At 34.1% G+C, this 16992-nt stretch overlaps 1 protein-coding gene across 1 annotated transcript in view; it reads right to left on the bottom strand.

The window, feature by feature from the left end:
- Nucleotides 1-8672: 8672 nt before the first annotated feature.
- The window catches only part of LOC150106073 (uncharacterized), a 158417-nt gene continuing 150097 nt past the window's right edge, over nucleotides 8673-16992 (bottom strand). The window contains exons 17-18 of the mRNA XM_090394622.1: nucleotides 8880-8972; nucleotides 8673-8690 (exon numbers count right to left, since the gene is read on the bottom strand). Coding sequence (XP_090250748.1) covers nucleotides 8673-8690; nucleotides 8880-8972 — 111 coding nt within the window. The remainder of the gene's footprint in view (nucleotides 8691-8879; nucleotides 8973-16992) is intronic.

The raw sequence follows: 16992 nt of genomic DNA, 5'->3' as shown, positions 1-16992 counted from the left end.
ATAATATTTATATAAATACTAAATAAAAATAAATTATAAATAAATCAAGAAAAATATAATAATGATAAAGGAAAAAAAGATAAATCAATAAAATAATGATGAATAAAATAAATATATCAATAAAAGAATGAAACTTTAAAAAAATTATTATTATTATTATTATTATTATATACAATTGTAATGTATTATAAATATTATATATATATACATGTGTATATATAATTGACTGTATCTATGTATGTAATTAATCTGAGAAATAAAACTGTTTAAAAAATATAGAGGACACTGTGTAGACATACGAACGGAATGCACGGTGATATCGCTGCCCCATTTTTTTATAGTTTTAAAGTGGTTCCAACTCCTGTTTTAAGTTGAAAGTGTTCCCAAGTAACCCTAATTATCACGCTAAAGACAGTGATATAAAATTCACCGAAATCGACTAGGAAGAAACCAAATTTTTGAAGTGTTGAAAAGTGAACGGAGACGATGTGGTCAACAACGAGCGAAGAACAAAGGACGTCGCCATCTTTACAATCACGCTCAAGGGAAGAAAGGTGAGTCATGAAATATATCAAATGCCTGGAGGAATAATTGTCGATGGAAATAATATAACTTGTATGAAATGAAGTAGGATTCTACACTTAAATTGTGCCTACTCTCAGAATCAACCGGGCAACATAAAAATATCTCCGATGAAACACTCGAGGAATGGAAGTGCGTAATCTCTATGAAGAACAAAGAAACACACGTAAGGCAGCTGATTATACCGTAGGAAAAAATAAGACGACGAACTGAACAGAGAAAAAAATGCAGGTGAGTCCTATAATTTCAACTTTTTAAATATACTAATAGAAAACGGTCTAGAGTTCATAAAAACCAGCTTAGTAAACCTTGTGCAAGAACTCTTTAATAAACGGAACGAACAAATAATAAAACAAATCTAGCGAATATGAAGATTTGGTAAAACATAATAATTTAGCAGTGATAAAAGTGTTGCAAACGGTAAAAGACATTAAAATGAGCATTAACGCACTAAATGACAGGCAACACAATTTGATGAAAGAGACACCCGAACTCCGTCAAGAACTTCATTCTCTAACACTACCATACGAACGTTTAAATCAGCAACAACATAAAGAAGATCTTGTCATAAACGGTCTTTACGAAACTGCACCTACAGAAAACCTCAGACACATGGTTTTAAAATTAGGCCATGCAATTCATATTCCCCTACAGCTTAACGACATTTAGACCGTAAGTCGGATTCCTAGGAAGAGCAAACACCAAGGCTTGCCAGGACCAGCACCAGTCATAGTTCGTCTTACGAGCAAGTCCACAAGAGAAAATCTCATCAAAGCCAGCAAGCAGAATAAAACAGTTGCCAAGGGCTTGAACGCACTGCAAGACAATACGCCAATTTTCCTATCCACATATTTAACCCCATTTAACCAGAATTTCTTGTACCAAGCAAGAAAAGCAAAAACATAAAAAATTTACGAATTTTTGTGGACCAGAGATGCCAAGGTATTCATAAAGAAGTCACAAACTTCAAAGCCGATACAAATAAAAAGCTCAGAAGACATCGAAAGGTTGCCACAGTGAAAAACAAACCTCCTAATTAGCTCAAAAAGAAGCCCATAATAAAAAAGGACAGTGAACCATCAAAACAGATGCAATAACACAGGATATATAGACAATTTCACTTTGATCAGACCTTTCAAACAATTCATTTGACCTCCCAAACATCTGCCTACTTCCAGCACAGCAATCATATCAATAAAAAAATAATAATAAATAAAAAAAAATCTAACCGGTGTCATACTCAGATAAGCTAATTACAAAGCTTCGAGGATACAAGGATGCTTCGAGATCAACAGAAAGAAAAAGAAAGAATATAAAATAAAATAATTCATTACATTGAAAAAAAATATTTACTTGACGTTATAAGTACTGAATTTTTAGTTACATGAAAATTTAATAACAACATTTTGATTGTGTAATTTTAAATATTTTATGCATATTTGGAAACAGAAATTTCCTAATAGAAGAATCACTGAGCAGCGATGGACCAACGAAGGTTTATTTTAAGAAACAAAGTTTTCAGTGATGTTAAACTTGAAGAATTGTGAAGAGTGATTGTCAAAGAATCCCACCGAGAATTTGAGGAAGCTGAAAGACCTACGGAAACACTTCAGGTAAATGTCTCGAATTCAGATAATCCAAATAATAACCAGCAGATGATTGAAATGATTGAAGTATGACGTATGATTGAAGAACAAATGCAGAACACCAGAAAAAGGCAGCGACCAACACCACTGAAACAAAGCCGAAAACAAGATCAAGCAGTAATATTGAACAACATCAAATTGGTATTCCTACAAAATTCCAACAAAAACAGTTGGAGAAACAAATCAGCGGATGAAGAGTATCGCAGTTGTAATTACAAGAGAACTTAATTATATAATAAAACAGATGAACAAATCAACACGAGGAAACCCCAAAATGGAATTTATGTTTACAATCGAAGGTAAATACCTTTCGATCTGATGTTAGGAATTTAAAGAATTTAATATAAGGAACACTTAAGCAAGAAAAGATCAAGAGCAGTTTAGTAATGCGATACAACCATGAGAAAACAACGTTTAACTGAGGTATCAGAAGATTTTAAACGAAGAATTGTGGCTACAACAAAAAAGATTATTCATTATGAAAGTAGAAATAATCAATACATGCAAAATACTGAGTGCAGAACTAACCAGTATCAGTTTTACTAAAATGGTGAAGGGAAATCAGAATAGAGTATTGAACACTTAAACGCATTAGAAACTCAAGTTCTGGGAGCAAGTTTGGGATAATCCAAAATAACACAATAAAAACACTGAATGAATTAAAGATGTTGAAAAAAGATTGAACACCACCCAGGTGGAAGGCCTTATATTAGCCACTGAAATAATCCAAAGACATGCAAAGAAAATGAAGAACGAGTTCCCTAGGTTAAGATGAACTTCATCGATTTTGAAGACCTGAACTTCACAAAGGCTTCAGCTGGGTAGAATAAAGAAAGAAATATAAGACCTGATACTTGGTGCTAGAGAACAAGCACTACAAACGAATGCAAGAAAGGTGAAGACTAAAAAGATCTTAAATATAGGAAATATTCAAATACTGCCCCATTACTGGTCAACAATTTAGCAACCTATTGCAAACTGGCTCAAATGAAGAGTCAATGACAACAGGAACAGTTATGATTTTGAAAAACAAAGAAAATTAGCAGTTCCAAGTAATTACAGTCCAGTAACTTGACTGCTGACAACATTTAAGTTACAAGCTGGACTTCAAGCAATTTCGATTTCAGACATTTTCTTAGGTTGGAAAAATATGGCCGTCCACAGTCAACCTTTGAAAGACAGAGGAAAATTTGACAGTCCTGAACTTGACAATAGTTTAAGTAGGGTGGCATAGAAAATATGGCACCACTTGATACGTGTTGCTCAAGATAAAGCTGTTCAAAGGAATGCAATAAAGACGAAGACTAAAACAATTTTTAACTATAGCAAATACTGGCGAGTAGGTATAAAGACGAGACAGTGAACCATCTAATTAGTAATATAACTAATAAATAAAAACAATTTCAGCTGACGAACATTATAAATACCTACGCACATCCCCAGCCAGTGATATTCTCCACTCGAAAGTTACACAACAGGCAGTAACAGAATAAACCAAAAGAGTTAGAAATATTCTGAAAACAAAACTAAATGTATTAAACACAATCAGAGCAAAGAATTCTTGGGCTACACCAGTGATCCGATACAGCTTGCATAATAGATTGGACAAAAGAAGTCCAGGAGAAATTGGACCTCGAAACTAGAAAATTAATGACTGTGCATTGCATCCACGAAATTATTTTAACCGGTTGTGCCTATCAAGAAGAATAGGTGGACAGGATCTGCTTCTAGTGAGACAGACTGTGGAAGAAGAGGAAATTAGTTTAAAAAAGTTACATTCACAATAGCTCTGAGCAAATGCTTCAAACAGTTACATAAGAGGGTCTTTTAAAACGAACAGGATATGGATGTACCTTATATAATAATAATAATAATCCGATTACAGAAAGGAACAGCAAAATAACTGATGTGTGCGCTGGAAAAACAAACCCTTGCATGGCCAATTTCTTGGAGATACCGAGAAAATGATGACGTGAACAAGACTTGGCAATGGCTTCATATGGATGTACTAAAACGAAACAGAAGGATTTATTCTATCAGCTCAAGAAAAGGCATTACAAATTGATGCAATTAAAGCAAAGAGTGGCCAAAATAACTCATTGGCATATATTCAAAAAACATGGCTTTCCTATAGTGAATGCCGAGCTACGTGGAATAATAAACGTCGCACACATTTTTGGTTGAGAATGCTTTTGCGATATGGTTGAAAACGAAATTAGTGAATTAATTGATGGAGAAACAGATTAAAATGAGGAAGAACTGGTACAGTTAATAGATGGCGTCGAACTATATAGCGGGGAAAGTTCTGTCGCAGATTCTGATGAATCCGTTAAAGAATTTAGTTTAAAGAAATTAGCAGAAGGATTGGATTTGGCAAGAAAGTTAAGAAGTTATTTTACGGATAATAATCCCTCAATGGTGCGCTCGTGAAAATTCACGAGACTATTGGATATTTCTTGAGCGCCATATTATGAACTTAATAAAAAGTTGCAGCATAGTGGAAAGCAAAGTCTTATTACTGACTTCTTGAAGACTAAACCAGCCGAAGTATGCAATGGCAATTATATAAATGATGTCGAAGAGATTTCAAGTGGTGACGACCTCCGGCCACTTAAACAACATCTACGGAATGTTATTTCTGAAAAGAGTGATGACGATTAAAATATGTGCTTTATTTTATTGTGTCTAAATCATTTATGCATTATGTGCAATGAAATTTATTTCAAATTGTAATTTTTATAATTTTATGCTACGTATTTGTCTCATAGTTTATGTTTTCTTAACTTACGTGAATTACCTGAATTAAATAAAAATATTGCTTTTGTTGGATAAGTAATTGTTGTTTATATAATTTAAAAAAAAACAACGATTTCGGAAATAAGCCTACTTTTTTTTCTATGTGGTCTAAGTCTCGTATAACGCGATTTATATAACGCGGCATTTCTATGGAACCTAACAACCGCGTTATACGAGGGTTACCTGTATATATATATATTGAAAATTAAGGACACACGTCTACAAATTTTATTAATTCGGTGATATCCGTCAGATTTAAGGCACTGTGAACAAATTCAAGTTAAGAAATGTGCAGAAACTCATTTTGCAACACTCGTCCGCAAGCATCATCATGAGGTGATCAACACCTTCCTGAAATAACAAATTAAATTAATTATTTCCTTCTCTATTTGTATATCATATTTAACTTTAATAATGCAAAATTATTAGATCGAATAGTCAATCGTTAATTGTATACAATATACTATGCTACACTATATCCTAATATATATTTCAGATGTGAATTTATTCAAAGACCTGGTGGTCTTAATACAAAGGTAAGTTAACGCTTCCACTTAACGTTTGCTCCTCTAGTAGAAAATATTAGTATTGGTTGTTCCCTCTTTTCTCTTCATTCTTTTAAGCACATTACAAAAAGTATCTACATATCTACATTAAAACCGATTTCTGTTATTGGATTTTGTGCAATCCTTGCTCTATTTTTAAAATGTGGCCTATCTTTCTCTAAAAACACGGTGAGGAGTAAATGAAATTAACTCGTTTTAAATTATTCTTAAAATGATTCGGTTTTCTTCGTCGTCTACTCTCTTAGTATCCATAGTCGCAAGCATCCAGCCCAATGCATGGAGGCACGCCATTATGTGTGATGGCAATTGTGCGGCGAAACATTGTGCGAATGAAGAAAAGAAGAAAAGAATCTAGTCTGTCAGTCAACAATATCGAATGGGATTGTCAATTCAGTATGCAAAGGTGGTTGTAAGGCCTAAAGTCATGCTACACTTTCTACATAATAACGCTGGAAGTGTATGGGGAAATAGTCAAGAGTTTTGAGCATTGGTCAGTGCACCAGCGCCAAAAGTAGAGAAGTTAGTGAGACTTCGCTGACAGTAGATAACTCAGTTGCAGATACAGAATGTGATGGTTTTAAAAGTTGCAAGGAGGATAGAGTAAACAGGTGGGTGTGAAGCACTGCTGGTGATAGTAGAAGATTTTCAGAAAATAACAGTTGCAGTCAGTCGGACAGATGGAAGTTCATTGGAGAGAATCTGGTGTGTGATTATGGGGATTTAAACTTCAGAGAGACATAGCTTAAAGGAAGAGAGGTCACATTGCAGGAAGGAAATGGTGTTTATAAACTTACTGAGAGATAATTACTTGCGGCAAACGATGGAGGACACTCAGAGTATGACAGTGGATGTCATGCTCCAAGTTGATGTACATCTTGCAGTATGACAGTGAATGTTGGATCTGGTTATAGGATCAGAAGACCTGTTTACAACAAGGTTATGAACTTGCTTCCAGTTGGAGAAACTGATATGTCTCTTGCCTTGAGATATAGCAAGGAGTATGATTTTTAATGCAAAAGGAGTATGTGTGGGACTACAAGGCAGGAGATTGTGACAAGCGAAGGAAGCAGCATGAAGCAGTGTTATGGTATAAACGTTCAGAGTCTCTGTTACACTGTACAGAGAATACTGAGGAATATCTGGAGGAAACAACACTGTATACCAAGGTTTCGAAAGGTAAATCACGTAGAAGTTACATGGATGATGAATATTAATAAAAATGATCTATAAAAAAGATGGTATCGGGAGAGTTCATCGAAAAAACAGTTAATCGAAAGACAATTCATCGAAAAGGCAATTCATTGAATGTACAATTTATCGAACGACAATTCACCGAAAATTTTAACTTTTCAAAAATGTTATGATAAAAGTAAACCATTTAGAACAAAAACTGAATGGTGCAGAGTGAGATAGCAATGCTACTTTAATAGGGAATAATTATAGAACAATATGGTTTCCTATTGTCTTTCTTGTCAGAAAATTTTCACGTTTGTTCATGAGACTGATATGCCTGTTTCCGGGAGGAAAAGCCCACCCTACGTAAACCCCATTATTATTATTATTACTAGTAGTGATATGTGACTTCAATACAGCAATTATTATGGGATGAATTTTACTCATCTTACTCTACAAACCAGACAATTGCCAGGAGAATACATGCAATTTACAGATAAAATACACTGGCACCATTGCCTTTCTTCCTTCCAGAATCGCTATTTGAAACTTATACAAGAAAATGTCAAACCTTTCCAGTTTTCAGTTCAGCTATATTGGCGACAACAAAGAAATAACGTGTCTAAATTATGTATTACAATAAATATATGACTTACCGAAATTAGCAGAAGTTGTCGGTACAAAAAGCTGTCAGCACAGTTCAGTTTTTGTTCTAAATGGATCACTTTTATCATAACATTTTCGAAAAAGGTTTCGAAATGATATTACCAATTTCGCTTTAGCTGGATCAATTTAATGAAATTTTCAGTGACTTGTTTTTACGATGAATTGCGTTTTTGACGAATTGTCGTTCGAAGAATTGTTCATTCGATTAACTGTTTTTTCGATGAATTTTCATTGAACCAGAAAAGATAAAATGTTGTGAATGGTATATATAAAGTAGAGAGTGACTAGGAAACTCAGGAACAGTACAGGAAATTATGCAAGAAAGATGAACATCATGGTAAGGAAGGCAAATTCATGTTACAAGAAACAATTAACGCAGTAGGCCAAGAAAATCCCAAAGATTTTTACTTTGTGTGGAAAGTAGGAAGAAGAATGACTACGGAAGGATAACTTTAATAAGTGCTGATGGTAGAAAGGTGAGAGAGGCAGAAAATAATTAAACTACTAAGTGACCATTTTGTAGAAGAGGTGACGAAGGACTGAACCGAATTTGATGAATTGGAGGTACTTAAGATATTGCAGAATCTCAGTGCAAATACAACTGTATAATAAAATGCGATGATAGTTGGCGTTACGAGAATGTGCAAAGTAAGTGTGCGATGCCAACAGATGAAGTTAAGGATTTGGGGGTAATAGTAGATCGAGTTGACGTTTAGAGGGTATATTGCTAAAGGATTCAGGGTAGTTCAAAGAATCACTAGGTTACTGAAGAGAACACTAATAATCATATATAAGGGAGTTATTATTCCCTTTTATAAAGCATTGATATGACCATATCTCTATTTTTGTGATCATGTCTGGTTATCTGGGTTTAGTAGGGATGAGGAAGAGAGGATCCATAAGTGAGTGACCAAGATGGTACATGGTTTGTGGAATGCTTCGCATGAGCAAGAGTCATGGTTAACAAAAGTTGGTTGAAAAGAGAAAAATAGGAAATATGATAGAAATAATTAAATTTCTATCATATTTGTCTTTTTAGAAAGTTATTAATCCTATTCTGGCACAAACACATATTCTCCTCAGTTTCCAAAAAACTACGATTTCTATATTGCTCAAGGCGTTACTTTATGTGTGAACAGCCTGTGAACATTATAAATCACAAATCTGCTCGGCTATTGAATACTGCTCTCACATTTGTGACGAGCATCTAAACGTTCCCTAAAAATACTCATCCCACCCACTTTCACACACCCGTCTGGTTCTATAAATATTTCAATTGCAAATGTTCATATGAAATATCTTCAATAATTTCTCCACCCTACTAAATCTGTTGAAAGTGCTCCCATGGTGACTCACTCCATTGGTACATTTTGTTAAATCTATGACGATGTGTCAATTGACTCCTTCCGAAGAAGTATATATACATATTCAAAACTGGACCGAAACTTACGTTTAAAATATTTTCGATAGCCTTCACTTTTGGGTCATCACGATATTTCATAGCTAAATATTTTGCGATGTTTCTCAAATTCCTAAAGGAATCCTGAAAGTAAATTAAATACTTATTATTTTCTTTATCTATATATAATAGAAGGCAATATTTTTATACGGACTAAATTCTGAATCGTTGGAAGTATATACACTATACTGTACTACACCCATATATACAATGCACGTAGGTCTTTATTCAATCGTTTTTAGTGCTACTAATTAGGAAATTAATTAGTAGCATAACCTTCTTAAATATACCTTATTTGCTAATCATACAACTACGCTTGATATATCATTTTCTGTCTCTCTACTATAATACATTCCAACGATGCAAATTGTTCATAGTAATACTAAATTAGTAATTCTGTAATACTGTCGAAATGGACAGTTTTTCGACACTTATCTTTTTTCTCTTCAAATATAAATATGACTATTAATATGCTCATAAAAATTATACACAAATAGTAATCAACAAAACATTGCAAATCTTTATGTAAAGACAAATAAAAACCATTACCATTACTTGCAGATTTATTATTGTTATTATTTTATTCACATAACTGATACACAGTTAGCAAGATATCATTTAAACAATAAGTTGACTGGTGATACAGAACAATTTAGATCCTACCTAAGAATAGTCCGTCAAGCAGCGTCGTAAAATATGGACTGTTCCAAGTAATGCTGTTTTTCGTTGGCCATATGGGGTCACTTCGTTGATATTTAATTGCAGTAAATAGTTGGATAGCTTCTTTGAAGTTGCACCAAGTGTACGGATAACTATTGGGATGATTTTGGTCTGTTTATGCCATAGCTGGCCAACTTCGATTGCCAAATCTCGATATATAATAATTTTTTCCAGTTTTTTGTTGTTAATGTTGTTATCACTGGGTACTGCAATATCGATAATCCAAACTTGTCGATGTTCGATAATTGTGATGCCAGGTCTATTGTGTTCTAAATGCCGATCAGTCTGTATTCTAAAGTCCCAGAGAATTTTTGCTGTTTCGTTTTCCAATACTGTCTCTATTTTATGCTGGCACCAGTTATCAGATGTAGGAAAGCCATATTTTTTGCTTACATGACAATGAATTATTTTGGCCACTTGAACATTGCGATATTATTATTATTATTGCAGAGGGCGCTGTGTGTAGGCACACGAACGCTTGCATGGTGGTATCGCTGCTCCCGATTTTTATAGTTTTAAATTGGTTCTAACCCCTGCTTTTAATTTAAAAGTGTCATAGAGTAATGCTACTTGTAACGCTGAAGACAGTGATATATAACTCACCGAAATCGACCAAGTGGAACCCAAAGTTTCAATGTGCTCAAAATTGAACAGAGTTCACCGTGGTCAGTAACACGCATAGAACAAATGACATAGCCATCTTGACAGTTACTCAAGGGAAGGAAGGTGAGTTATGAAGTGCAACATGTGCCTGAAGGATTTATCGTCCGACGGAAGTCATATAACCTTCAGGAAATGTCTTAGGAATCTTCACTTTACATTAGAGACTGTCCACAGAGTTCTTTAGAATACTGTTCTTAATTTCACATTCGCAAACAACCTTCTCTCTTCTAATGAATTTTATACACAAAATAGAGTAATTTCACCTTACCGAACTTTTTCCGCGTCTTTCAGCACCACGTTTACGTCTGGTTACTTCTTGTCTATTGGCTGGCCTTACGCCAACGTAGGGGTTACGCTATATTCATTATTTCTGCCGAAAACGGACTCAAATCTTTGTTTTTCAGGAACAATTCGATGGGACTTTTTAGCGACGGCTTGATTCTGTTAGGACTGGAAATTTTACCTTCAGCTCTGCATAGAATCCTACTCCAGTCTCAAGAAAACTCACTGTCCGACATCTTAGCACAAACGCTTCATTCCCCCCCCCCTCTACGCGATCTACCCGCTAACTTCCGAACCACACAAAACAGGAAACGATACGACAAGAGAGATCTCCGATACGGCGCTCGTTCTCTTTTTTTCTATAATGGAGCGCCCTCTTTTTCCTCAGTCCCCTTTGCACACGACCCCTCTTTTCACCCCTTGGGTTTATCCCTTGCTTTTTCCCCGACTGTTATGCTCTTGTATTCCCAGAATTCGCATCAATATACGTTACGCTTAAGCAACGGCCGCCAGCGTTACGCTGTACACGTGTAGTTTTATACCTTCCAAGAACTATTATTTAATAACTATTTGATGGCTCACAGTTAATTTTACACAGCTTAAGTGAGGCTTAAATTAAATCAGATTATCCCTCCTTTAAGACATACTCTAAATAAAATCTTAATATGAACACAATAGATTAAATATATCGTACATGAAATAAGGAATGCAAATTTTATACATAAAGTGAAGAAGTTTCACGTTTAATTTTAGCTGATTTGCAGGTATTTCTCTTTTTTTGTAAGTTTAATATGTTAGATTCGGAATGAATGATTTCTTTGCAAGATAACTTCATTCATGATCTAACAGCCGTCACCAACGGCGCAACCGATTGCACTGGAGGCAGATTTGGACGATGAACTGAAAGACAAAAAAATACACGTGAGTCTTATAATTTGAATGCAATAAATTTATTACTAGAAAAAGGTTTAGAGAATATAAAAGCCCGATTAGTATATCTTGTCCAAGAACTATTTCATAAACAGAATAAACAAATAACAAAAACAATTAGCGAATATGAAGAGTTTGTTAAATTTAATAACTCAAAAGAAGAAGAAGCCTTACAAACAGTAAAAGACATTAAAACCAGCATTAACACTAACTGACAGGCAGCACAAATTGATAAAAGACACATCAGAACTCCGTCAAGAATTTAATTCCCTGAAACTACAATACGAAGTTTTAAACCAACAACAACATAAAGAAGACCTTGTCATAAACGTTCTTTCAGAAACCGAATCCACTGAAAATCTCAGAGACGTAGTTTTAAAGTTACGCCATGCAATTGTCATCCCCCTACAGCATAATGATATTCAGACCATAAATCGGATTCCTGGGAAGAACAAAAAACAAGGCTTGCCACGACCCGCACCAGTCATAGTACGTCTGACAAGCAAGTCCATAAGAGACAATCTCATAAAAGCCAGCAGACTGAAAACACCAGTTGCCAAGGACATAAATAAACGCATCGCAAAACAATACACCAATCTATCTAAGTGAGAGAATTTAACACCATTCAATCAGAATCTGCTGTACCAAGCAAGAATAGCAAAAACAGAAAAAAATATCAATTTTTGTAGATCAAAGACGGCAAGATATACTTGAGAAAGTCATAAACTTCAAAGTCTATACAAATAAAAAGCTCGGAAGACATAGATAGGCTGCCAGAGTGAAACAAAAGACTCCAAATTAATTCAAAAAGAAGACCTCAACACAACAAAAATGAATGTGAACTATCAGATAGATGTATTCACACAGAATACAGCAGCAATTGTACTTTCGACTCGATGGATGCATGGAAACAACACACAGTACAAGCGAGAGGTCTCTGAATTTTGCATATTAACATCGGAAGCATCCGAAAACATTGGTCATTGTTACAGGCTTATCTGAGGAATTACACCGGTGTTATTGATATATTGGCACTAACAGAAGTATCCATAACTAATGACGAAGTGACTGCTTGCCAAATTCCAGGCTTACAACAACATAGATCATGCTGCCAAACAAAAAAAGGGAGTGGAATATTAATATTTATAAATTAAGAGCAAAGGAAACCATCTATCAGTTTGAGTACGCAGAACCCCTTTGCATTAAAATCATTAATACCACCACTAGACAGCATCCCATAATACTAAATGCCATTTACAGGCCACCAAACTTAAACATGATAAAATTCTTGCACGGACTCAATTGCTGGCTTTCACGCCAAGAAATGTGCTCAACCGAATACTAATGATAATTAGCGATATAAACTTAAATATTGTAAACGAAAACCAGAAAAACACGGTACAATACCTAGACACGCTATCCATGTATAATCTAATACCAACAATAACATCATGTACTAGAGAAGAAAAATTCGGAAATACTATCATTGCTTCCTGCCTAGATCATAGAAACATCCAAAGAGTTACATTGCATCAGAAAGTCGCAGATCATTACTTCACAGCTCTAAACTTGCACACTAAGGCAATATCCACGCAATTCCCCAGAGATGAAACGCAACACAAAACAATAATAGAAGAAGAAATAGTCAACTACGAAATACGAAAAACCCACTGGGAACATATCGTATCAGATTCGGCAGATATCTTATATAACAACATTAAACTCACACTGGAGGAAATATATAAGAAAGCTGCAAAGAAAGTCAGAATTCGTTCAAGAAAACCCAAAATCCATGAATAACACAAAATGTAATCCTAGAAATACACAGAAAGGACGCTCTATTGAAAGAATGAAAGCGATATCCAAATAACGCGGCTTTAAAAACTGAACATAAGATAACAAGGAATCGCCTCATAACGGAAATAAGAAATGCAAAAAGAAGCTATTACAGAGACAAACTAACTTCTACACAAAACACCATGAAAAATCCTGGCATCTGATCAACGAGATGCTAGATTGTGCTCCCAACACCGCTTCTGAAACCATAAAACACAGCTTCATGAAAGGCGCAAAACCTACCCAACAACTAGCAAATGACTTTAACAAATTCTTTGCAGACTCCATCCAAGAACTGCACAGAAATATTCGCTCAATCACAAAACGTGATCCTCCACTTGGATCACAATCAAAACAGACATTATGGTCTGTTTTGAATGTGATATCACACCAAACAAAGTCCCAGTAATTGATGGTATAAGACCTAAGGATATCAAGCAACACGCAACCAGCTTAGGTCCTATCCTGAAAAAATTAATAAATTAAAATATTCAAAACAGGACAGATACCAAGTATTCTAAAGACTGCCATAATCACACTCATATACAAACATGGAAAAAGAAATTTAATCAGCAATTACAGAACCATAGCCACATTACAAATTATCAATCAAATTATGGAGCGATCGTACTAGAGGAACTCACAGCATATACAGAGGACTTTCATATTATCCCCAAAACACAATACAGTTTTCAGAAAAATAATGGAACAACATTTCTCTTGGAAGACTTTACAGACGCAATTAATACGCCTTAGACAAAAACAAAATTGCCGTGATAGTCTTTATTGATCTAACTAAAGCATTTGATACACTCACACATCAAAACCTTACTAGAAAAGCTGAGTTATGTTGGAATAGATGGGCCTCTGCACAGGTGGTTTACAAACTAACTTCAAAATAGAAAGCATATCACACGTATCGGATCAAACCGAAGTAGAGAGTTACCAGTAACATGTGGAGTGCCACACGGAGCTGTACTCTTTCCAACTCCATTCAACATTGATACGCACTATTATAATTACGGCTATTTTGCCTGCTTCAGTTGAGGAGTGCCCCTGTTTAAATGTCATCTATTTACTCATGGATTCTTAGGGCATTGTAGATGTAAATGTACTAAAAAGTATACGTAGCATAAGGAAAAGAAAATTACACATACCTTTTTCTGGGTGTTGCGGCTTTTCCTCTTTCTGCGATGTCGACAAACTACTGAGTGTGTGTGTGGGGGTGGGGGTGTAAGCAATTTGGGAGAGTTAAGTTAGAAAAACCCGGTTTTTTTTCTGTAATATATATAAACATATATTTTATATTATATAGGATGAGGAAAAGGTGAAAATAATATCTCGTAATTATGGTGTATGAATATCCAAGACAATAGATAAATTAAATGATCAAGGATTCAAAGAAAAATTTGCTCCACATAAAATTATCATATATTCAGAATTTTAATAATATTTTAAACATGCAGACTCCCCCCCTCCCTATTTAAAAATCAACCCTTTCACCTTTTCCCCACCCTATATAATATAATATATATGTTTATATATATTACAGAAAAAAAACCGGGTTTTTCAAACTTAACTCTCCCAAATTGCCTAACCCCCCACACACACTCAGTAGTTTGTCGACATCGCAGAAAGAGGAAAAGCCGCAACACCCAGAAAAAGGTATGTGTAATTTTCTTTTCCTTATGCTACGTATACTTTTTAGTACATTTACATCTACAATGCCCTAAGAATCCATGAGTAAATAGCCAATGACATTTAAATAGGGGCACTCCTAAACTGACGCAGTCAAAATAGCCGTAATTATAATAGTTTATTAAGAGGAGTAACATGTTTCCCAGAAATATTATCCATAATTTATACGCACGATATTAATCAGCTGCCTCTCAAAGGTAAGATCTTCCAATACACAGACGATACAGCGATAATATCCATCCATAATAATGCAAGGATAGCCCAAACAAATATGCAACATGACAAAAATCTGCTCATAGACTGGCTCACCAAAAACTCCATACACCTAAACTCAGATAAGACAAAATTAATGATATTCAGGAATCCACTGACTCGACCAGTTGATAACAAATATATAACCATCCAACACCACTTTCCAACACAAAAAACACACAGAACAGCAAAACCACTACAATCACTCAGGTTGAAACAATACGATATCTTGGAATTTACTTCGATGCAGATATGAACTGGAATAGCCACATAAACCATCTACACACCAAACTCTGAACAATAACTGGCAAACTCTACAGGTTAAAAGGCATAGTTCCCACAAGCCTAAAAACACTAATATACAAAGCACTTTGCCAAAATATACTAAGAAACACTATAACCATATGCTTTCTGTGCACCCTACAAACTAAATAGATTAATGTCGCTACAGTACAAAATGATAAAACTGATCTTTTGGGAACAAAGAGACAATATCGATTTTATATGCACTGCAATGTCAAAACACAAAATACTGACAGCAAAACATTTATGTCACTATGCAGCTTTGCTAAAACATTATTTCGATGCCAAGAAATAGCTGAGAAATTACATCTCATTCAAGATCAGTTTAAAAAAAAAAGGGGGGGGGGATCCAAATCCATATATCAAATTTAAGTGCTGTAGTTACAGCGCTTAAATGTACAAAAAAAACCAAAACTGTAAATATATATCTAACTTATTGTTAAATGAATAAATGCTGTATTATTATTATTATTATTATTATTATTATTATTATTATTATTATTATTATTATTATTATTATTATTATTATACAAGAAAAAAAAAGGAAAGAAAGAAAAAAAATCTGCACAAATTTAATATTTTATAAAAAATAAAATAAAATAAAATAAAATAAAATAAAATAAACAGAAGTAAACCTCTTGTAAATATGTAATCATAATCTTAATAATAATGAAAAGCATTGAATTTTTTTTAAAAGGAAAAATATCTATTCAAACATGTATCATATGCAATCAAATGTATGTTATGAATGTATCATATGTAATCAAATGTAAGTAATGTATGTATCATATGTAATTAAGTGCAGGTAATATATGTTTCATATGTAAACAAATGTAAAAAAAAAATATTATTATTATTATTATAGGAAATATTGTAATAGGAAAATTACCTCTCTCTTAACACATTAAAAGAAAAAAAATTGTAAAATACATTGTTAGTATCATTTTTTATATATTTAAATAAAATATTTACTTAAAAATAATATTTAATTATTGAATACTTGTACTGATATTTATAGTTAACAAAATGTAATAATAATACTTCAATTGTATATTTGTAAATGTTCTGTATATTTGAAGAGGATGATAAACTTCGTCAAAAAAATTATTATTAAGAGAGACACCTCCAGGGAGTCAGGAACTCATGGATGATGAGCATACTATTGGTACCTGTACTTGAAGTCACTCATGCTAATTGCACACAATAACATCCAACGGTGATCCATTTCATTCACGCTCTACTCCATGAGAGAAAAATCTTTTCCTTACTCTCTCCCACTTCTTGAAAGCATTCATTCTCATCTCCCAAGGATGCCGTATAGTCCTTTCCCCACCCTCCACAAAATGAAAAACTCTATGTAATGAAATTCTGTTTATCAATGACTTTACTCATCAATAAAGAATTCATGACTTGAATATAC

Source organism: Typopeltis vanoorti, chromosome 6, assembly GCF_054136105.1.
Source record: "Typopeltis vanoorti isolate ZY-2024b chromosome 6, IOZ_Tvanoo_1.0, whole genome shotgun sequence".
NCBI classification, from domain to species: Eukaryota; Metazoa; Arthropoda; class Arachnida; order Uropygi; family Thelyphonidae; genus Typopeltis; species Typopeltis vanoorti.
Note: the sequence above shows the minus strand (reverse complement) of the source record. Positions and strands in the feature narration are given on the sequence as shown.